The sequence below is a fragment of the Miniopterus natalensis genome, chromosome 11 (assembly GCF_054644295.1).
Source record: "Miniopterus natalensis isolate mMinNat1 chromosome 11, mMinNat1.hap1, whole genome shotgun sequence".
Classification (NCBI taxonomy): Eukaryota; Metazoa; Chordata; class Mammalia; order Chiroptera; family Miniopteridae; genus Miniopterus; species Miniopterus natalensis.
In genome coordinates this window covers 77067014-77074893 of record NC_142091.1, presented here as the reverse complement: position 1 = coordinate 77074893, position 7880 = coordinate 77067014, and the positions used below count along the sequence as shown (strand labels likewise).

At 65.5% G+C, this 7880-nt stretch overlaps 1 protein-coding gene across 2 annotated transcripts; it reads right to left on the bottom strand.

Annotated features, from left to right (window-relative positions):
* Positions 1-1927: 1927 nt before the first annotated feature.
* On the bottom strand, positions 1928-3356 carry LOC107539920 (uncharacterized). Of its 2 annotated transcripts, none has more exons than XR_015715304.1 (5): positions 3233-3355; positions 3016-3150; positions 2825-2944; positions 2615-2742; positions 1928-2534 (listed from the first exon to the last, which is right to left on the bottom strand). XR_015715304.1 is itself a non-coding variant. In XM_016216529.2 (5 exons), exons 2-5 carry the CDS (start codon positions 3072-3074, stop codon positions 2256-2258), a joined length of 576 nt encoding a protein of 191 aa, XP_016072015.1. In that variant the 5' UTR covers positions 3075-3150; positions 3233-3356; the 3' UTR covers positions 1928-2255. The 2 variants fall into 2 exon arrangements, 1 of the variants encoding a protein (XP_016072015.1); XM_016216529.2 differs by having other exon boundaries at positions 3026-3150; positions 3233-3356.
* Between the last annotated feature and the right edge of the window lie 4524 nt (positions 3357-7880).

Here is a 7880-nt window from a genome sequence, read left to right as displayed (position 1 = left end):
AGCACCATGGAGGGCTCTGTGGGGTGGGGCGGCCCCGTGCTCCCAGCCCCGGGTGGGCTCCGACCTGTTTGCAGAGCCAGGCCTTGGCCTGGGGCTTCTCGCCCCCACCTGCCTCCAGCCCTGAGGGCCACCCCACAGCTCTACCGGGGCCCCTCCGGGTTCCACTGCCCAGAACCAGCCCTAAAAGCAGAAAACTGCAGGCCCGGGGTGGACCTGGCCTGTGCATTCATAGGGGACAGATGGGGGCCCTGGGGGCTCAGCACACCCTCCCTCACTCCAACTCAGATGCACCTCTCCCAGAGGGCCCCAGGGCCCAGGTGGAAGCCCCGGAGTGACCAGGAGCCGGCCACAGCACCCTGAGGAGCCAGCCCTGCGGACTCCAGGACCCCCGAGGGCTGCCCGTCTTTTCCTGGAGGCCTTGATTCCCTGTGTTTCCCAGAAAGGGCTCCAGCACACCAGCTGCCCTCTCCCTGCCACGACCCATGGGCCACGGGTGGCCACCCTTGCGGTGCCCACACCGCTGTCCCCCCCCCCCCCCCCCCGGGCCGTCCAGCTTTCATCTCCAAGGCCCAGCTTTGCAAAGCTTGAGCAGACACGGATGTTTATAATAAAGGCCGTTTACAACCCTAACTCTTGACATCTAATGGATGGGTTCCTTCATCCCTCCTCAAAGCCCACTTGGGTGAGTGGGCAGGGCAGGCAGCCTGGGGAGGGTGCCACCTTGACCAGGGGGAGAGCCTGGCCACGGCGACAGCCTCCAGGGGACATGGGGGATCCGATGGCACCAGCACCAGGCCTCCCAGAAATGCCTTGGCCCAAATGCACACTGGGCGACCACCGCCCGGCTGGCCCGGGACTGTCCCCTTGCAGCACCGGGTCCCCTGTATCTCCCTGTATCTCGGGCCAGGAGGGGCAGGGGCTGTGGGGGCTGGGGAGGTGAGCGGGTGTGTTTCCCAGGGTTTCCTATCTGGCCTTTATCTGGAGCTGAGGCATTTCCTGACTCTGAGCACAGGGAGGGCCCCAGGACCCCAGGCTCATTTCCAACAGCTGCTTCCTCGCGTTCCAGCCCCTGCGCTGCCAGGGGCCCCAGGGCTGGGAGGCCCAGCTCAGCAGCAGAGCTCCAGCCCGCCCAGCCTGGAGGCCCCGAACCAGGGAACCGGGGAACCAGGGCGGGGGCTGCACGTACGCCCCACTCCCCCCTCCCCCGGTCCAGGGCTTCAGTGACAAGACCCCGACCCTCAATTTCCCCGCCTCCCGGGACCCCTGGCCGCCTCCATCCAGTCCCCCATCTCCCCCTCCTCCCGCCTCCCTCCTTCACTCCTCGCCACCCCTCCCCTCCGCGCGCCTTCCTCCCCTCCGCCGCCTCCCTCCCCTCCGCCGGCCTCCCTCCCAGCTTCCTATCCCCTGCCCCCCTTTCTGCTCGGCTGGCCGTCACCTGGCTATTGAGAAGCTCACCCACACCGTGTGTGTGGCCCCCCTGCACCCCCAGCCCCCGGCACAGTGGCGTGAGCAGGAAGGGATCTCACAGGACTGACAGCCTGGGCCACATGCCCCCCCCATTGAGCCCACCCCCCTAGGATGAGGCCCTAGCCTAGGCCTTGGGGATGGGGGTGGGCTCAAGGAGGCCCGGGGTGTCGTCCAGGAGCCACTGTGTGTGGCAGGGTCCTCTTATGGCTGAGGACCCTTTCTCTTCACCACCTCCAGCCCCCGCCCCTCCCTGCAGGGAACCCTTGGTCCCCCAGCCTCACACAGGCCCCTCCCCATGTCATAGGACCTTCTACTGCCCGCCTGGGCTCATGACCCTTTTTCATTACCCATGTCCCCCCCTCTTCGTATGTTCATATGCCCTTCTCATGTCCCCCACCCCGTCCCCATGTCCCCCAGGCCCATTTCCAAGGCGCACCCCAGGAAAGCAGCTGAGACCAAGTGCTGTAACGGTATTTATTGATGTCCAGGGCTTCTGGGGAAGCCCTGGAGAGGAGGGACACAGGCAAGACGGACACTCAATGCAATGCTTGAGGTGGCTCCTGGTGTTTGGAGCTTCCAGACTAGGCGAGGGGGGGGCAGGGCCCCACACACTCTGCCGCCCCCAGTCACCCCCAGAATGACGGAGGGTGGGGGCGCGGGGGCGGCACCACCGGCCAGAGGGGCCGGCACACTCGGCAGTGGGCTCACGCATACTTGGCTCACACACGCGCTCGGAGACTCAGGCCGCCCGGGACCCCAAACCAGTGCAAACGACTTATAGTGCAAATTCAATCGGGGGGAAGAGGGGACAGGGTCCCGGGTGCCGAGCCTGCTGAGCAAGGGACAGAGAAAGGAGGAAAGAAGTGGAAACGACAGAGAGAAAAGCCTGAAAAGGAAGGAGGAGAGGAGGGGGTGTGGTGTCGACGGGGGGCGCGGCTGGCGGTGGTCTCCAGCCCTCGCCGGGGTGGCTGCGAAGATGGTGTCGCCGTGGGGGCAGGTGCTGCGGCGGGCGCTGCTCGCCTCGGTGGTGCTGGCGGGCCTGGCACATCTCGGTCCTTCGGCTTAACCTGCAGAGGGAGACGGCACATGTGGGTGGGGGCGCGTGGGCGGGGCCGGGCGGGAAGCTTCCGGAAGGCGCCCGCCTCACCTTCTGGAGCCGATTCCTGAGTCGGGTGGTGTAGTGGTTCCAATTGCAGCATATTGTTGAGTCAGAGCTAGAAGGACTTGAAGAAGTCCGGGGTCCAAGGCCCAGGCATGAGCTGGGTAGCACCATTTCTGCGGGCGGGGACAGAGTAAGTGGCCGCCCTGGCCCGTGGCCCCCTGCCCGTGGGCGTGTTTGGGGGGGCCGGCTGCTCACCTTGTCGTCTTGAGGGTTCTTGAGGTCCGAGAGCAGCGGTTGTGTCGAACTCCTTCCGGAAACCAAAGGGACAGAGATCTGCTGGGCACTCTGCGTCCCGCGGCTCCAGCCGAGAATGTTCTGTGGGAGGAAAGACAGGTCAGGGGTGAGGCGATGCCAGCCTGCTGGTCTGGGGGGGCCACGCCCTGTACCTGCACTGACCGGGAAGGCCGGGCGGCTTCACTCCTCTCTCGCCGTCACACCGGACCATGTCATGTCGCTCTGAGCACCTCCCGGCGCCCGGCCTTCGTCAGCTGGCAGGCATGTCACCCCCACGAGAGACCTGGCTGGGGAGAGCGGAGAGGGCGCTTGTTAGTGGGCAGAGTCTCGTGGGTGGGGTTCGGGCTGGCGGGCGGGCTGGACACTCACCTGGTCTCCAATCCGAACGCCGAGGCACCGATCCCTGCTCCGTCACGGCCCGAGGGCCCGCCTTGGCCACGGGCTCCGGAGGCCAGTGCCCCGCCTCGCCGGCTGCCAGGCTCCCTCACCCCTTCGTGCGCCCCGACCTCCCTCCCCCCACTCTCACTCACGCCGCCCTGCCCGCCTCGCCTAGCCTGGTCTCGCCCGTGTCCTTGACTCCCCTGGATGCTGAACTGTCTATCACGCCAGTCCCGGGGGCGGCGCGGCGAAGGCTCACAGTGCTGCGCGGACACTGTGGACCTTCCCCGCGCCGCCCCCGGGACGCAGTGCCTCGTGGGAGCGGCGCGTCCACGGGCTGGGCCCCGCAGCCTCCTTGCTGCAGAAATGTCTAGAGCCCAGACCTGTGGCTGCCACTCCCTCCAGGTGGCATCCCCCTGCACTGCGCCTTCACCTCGCTCTCCTGCCCTCGAGGCTCCGGCACGGGCCTGGGAGGCCCAGCCGGAGCCGCTCCTGTGCCTTCTCCTAAGTGGATTACAGTGGGATGTGGTGGCGGCTGGGGACCCTGCTGATCGGAGCCCCCATCTTATCCTGTCCTGTTTGACCCGGGTGTGGAATGTCCTCGCAGGCGATGGTCCCCTGCGGGCCCCCTGTCCTCTCCCTCACTGGCAGCCCTGTCTGTCTCCGCTCTGCTCTCTGAAACGCTCTTTCCACCTGGGGCGAGCCCACGGCCCCCCAGCCTGCTCTGTCTCAGCTCCCCCTGAGACGGTGTCACCTGTGCTGACCGCTCTGCCTTCGTCCTGTCGATCTGCCGGGAGGTCAGCCTCTTCTCCTCGCTGGTCCTTGTTCCCTGGAACCTCCTTTTTGCAGAAGGCCAGGGAAGCAAGGCCGGGAGGGGAAGGGGACTCACCTGGCCGGCAGACCGCTGTCATCTGCCCATGGCTGCCAGCTACACCATGGCCCAGACCCGGGTCGAACCCCTCTCCAACTCCCCTGCGTCCGCCAGCCGCCACGTCCTGAAACCAGAATTGACCGGGATGAATGCCTGGCTCCCCCTTCTTCCCTCTGCACCCCTAGCGGGGGCCCATCACACGCCCACCGTGTTCCCAGGCCCCCGCCAGCCCCTCAAACCCATGGCCTTTCCTGCCAGACTCCAGGTTTCCAAGGTGATCCTTGGCCCACGCAAGCTTCCCCGAACCCCAGTTCCCCATCTTCCCCTGGTTTCCCCCGGCACCCCAGCTTCCCTGGTTACCCCTCGGCTCCCCCGCTTCCCCAGTTTCCCCAGGGCTTCCCCATCCTACCCCCACCCCCACCCGCGCCCTGCTCCGGGGCCCTAGCCCGGGCTTTTTCTAACAGGGATGGCCCCGCCCAGAATTCCTGCCCCTGCTCTGCCAGCCAATCAAAGGGGAGACCGTGCTTGGGACCACCGCCAGGCCCACCTCCGACTGGGACGGTCCAGCGCACGTACCTCACCCCATCGAAATTCTCCAAAGACAGCTTTCCCCGCACCCCTCCTTTGGCCCGTAAACAGGGTTGGCATTGTCCCCAAACAGCCCCCTCCCTCTCGTTGAGACATGGGGGTTCCCTCAGGGCCGACCACGCGCGCCGCTCCCACCCGCCGGGCACTGGGTGGGCACGCGGCTCGCCGACGGGGCTCCCGGCTGAACCCGGGGGTTCGAGGGGCGCTGCGAGCCGCTTCTGCCGCCTCCGTGGCTAAGACCTCCGTTCACCCGCCGGCCCTGGGATCCACGGAGAGCAGTCGTGTGGGGCGTCGGGGTGGGGGTCAGGGCGCTGGTGGGGCCCAGGGAAGCACCCAGGGGTCCCGGCGGGCCAGGGTGGATGGCCAATTACCAGCCCAAGTGCTATCTACTTGATGGTGGCCTTTTGGGCGACAGCAGCGCCTCCACAGGGCAGGTTTCTGTTGCGGTTGGGCACTCTGGGCCCCCACTCACGCTCCCGTCTGGGGACGCCGCGCGCCCGCCCTGCTCCACAGCTCCCAGGCGCGCTCTGCCCGCTGTCCCTGCAGCCCACAGCCCTGGCCCCACCGCCGCGAACCGGCTGCCTGCGCGGCCCCGCGGCTCAGAACGAAACAAAGACCTGAGCGCTCCGGGTCCCGCCCAGCCACCCTCGGCTATCCCATCCCTGGAAAGACCTTGGCCGTAGGAGAGGGAGCCTTGAAATCCTATATGATTTGCCCACCGAGTATTGGCACCATGGAGAGGGTCATGCCTGGGCAAGAAACCGGGGACTCAGCAGGACCGAGGGTACCTTCGAGGGGGCTTGGGAAGACCCTCTGCTCCCTGGACACCACCAGGAAGTGTGGGGTGCCCCCCACCAAACCTGACACCCAGCCTTGATCATGGGTGAACGCATGATTTACTGTAGAAAACCCCAGACTTAGCCACGGGTGGACCTCTAAATGAGGACAAGCAGGTCCCCACAACTGGCCATAAGCAGACCCCAACATCGGTGCTTCAGTCGGGGCTGCCACCTCGCGGTCACCGCTGTCTCCACACCCGCAGCAGATCGGCACCGCTCAGAGCGGAGATCAGCTCAGGGGGTGGGCGCCCATAGCAATGGGGAGAACCCCCAAATCCTTTTGTGCTTGGTGGGGAAGCCCCCAGGACCCTGTACCGAGGGAGGCTCGTGGGAAGTGTCCCTCTGAGACCGAGCTTCCCGTCACCCAGGCGTGGGGGTCTCTCATTGCCCTAAGTGTTCCCTCCCCTCCCAACTTTGCCGTGCGCCCGCCCTGACTCAGATGGGGTGGCCTGGGGCAGCTCAGACGAGCACCTGGTGTCCTGCTGACTCTCACCCGGCACCGCGGTACCAAGCCCGGGTGGACCCGGGACGTTGCGCGATACACTGGGCACGCAGACCGGGGACGCTGCGCGGGAGAAGCTGGGACACCGAGCAGGCAAAGGACATTGAGCACAAGCGAATCTGGGACACTTGTGTGGGCAAACAAGGGACACTGAGCGGGCGAAGCTGAGGCACTGCGCCGGAAGACCCAGGACACTGCACGCACAAACCTGGGAAACTTGGGGGGAAGACCCGGGGTGTTCTGCGGGTGAACCCTCGGACGCCGATGTCTGAGTCGGCACTGCCACCTCGCGGCCACCGCGGTCTGCAAAACCACCACTGACTGGCATCATTTGGGCATTGCAGAGGGCTTGTGGGAGCCATCTAAGACCAAGGTGGGGGACCCCGAAATGCTCTTGCTCTCGGCCAAGCCACCCCCTGCCCCCGGTTCTACCGCAGGTCTACTGCGGTGGGTTACCTGTTGAGCTTGGGTTCCCTGGCACTCAGCCTCCCTGCCCTGTGCTCCTCCTTGGCTGTAGCTGGGACACAGGACCCCTCGATTCCCCAGTATCACCTATCTCCCTGGCCTTGGGGACACTGGGCCATGATTTTTGGGGGTGCAGTTGGGATTCTACTCCCAGCAGCACGTAACCCAGGCCCTCCATTTGGGAGGTGCGCCTCCACACACGCCGACCCCAGAGCGCTGTGCCAGGAACTGCACCCCGGCCTCTGCACACTGGCCCCGTCAGGACCCCCAACCTACCTACATCGACCCCCGGGACCCTGGAGCGTCTGCTGCGCCCACATTGGCGGCTGCACCCGGCGATCAGTAGGACCTTGCGCAGCAAACCCCAGAGGAGGCGCGCTCAGGTCTTTAGCATCTCAAACACCTGTGAATGGGGCTGTTAATGCCTGGCTGCTGTGAGCCTTTGTCTTGGAGGCAGATGCTGGCTAAATAAAAGACCCGGAGTTTGGGGTGCAGGGGCTGTCCTTGGGGGTGGTACAGTGGCTGGATGCTCAGCCCCAGGACTTGGTGGCACGTTGTCTTTCATCCAACTGGGGCAGATGGTGTGAGTTCGACTCCAGGACACTAGGTGCCTCGAAGGGGGACCTGTGGCCATGGGGCTGCGGGCATGACTGGATCCTGGGCTTTGGGTAGCCGTTTCCCTGATGACTCTCAGGGACCACTGTGGTACCAGGCCTGGGGGGACCTGGGTCTTGGGGCAGGTGAACCCCAATATTAGTCACCTCAGGCAATGGCATGAGTCGGGGCTGCCACCTTGCGGCCACGACTGTCTCCACACCCACAACTGATTTGGCACCGTTCAGGGCTGAGATAAGCACTGGGGTCTGCCCCCAAAACAAGAAAGAGGACCCCAAAATTCTCCTGCCCTAGGCTGGGCAGTCCCCTGACCGTGTGCCGCTGGATGTCCTGTGGGGTCTCCCTTTGAGGCCGAGCCCCATGTCATCCAGGCTTGGGGATCCCTCATTGCACTCTCGTCTCCTCAACTTCAGTGTGCAGCCTAGGGAGGCTCAGACAACCACCCGTCTCCCTGATGACCCCTGTGGGCCACCACGATATCTTGTGTGGGCCAACCCAGGACACTGGGCATGAAGTTCTGGGACACTGCGCGGTTGGACCCAGGACACTGCGCAGGCGGACCTGGGACACTGGGCAGGAAGTTCTGGGACTCTGCGCGGTTGGACCCGGGACACTGCGTGGGCGAACCTGGGACACTGCGCGAGTGGATCCGGGACAGTGCGCGGGGGAACCTGGTACATGGCGCGGTTGGACCCGGGACACTGTGCCCGCAAACCCAGGACACCGGGCAGGAATATTTGGAATACTGGGTGGGAAGTT

Bases quoted from the DNA above. Each gene is read 5' to 3' on its own strand.
- LOC107539920 (XM_016216529.2), bottom strand. From the start codon at position 3,074: ATGGTCCGGTGTGACGGCGAGAGAGGAGTGAAGCCGCCCGGCCTTCCC. The intron at 2,945-3,025 runs GTCAGTGCAGGT...TTCCTCCCACAG, and splicing joins GAAGCCGCCCGGCCTTCCCG to AACATTCTCGGCTGGAGCCG. The intron at 2,743-2,824 runs GTGAGCAGCCGG...CCCCGCCCGCAG, and splicing joins AGAACCCTCAAGACGACAAG to AAATGGTGCTACCCAGCTCA.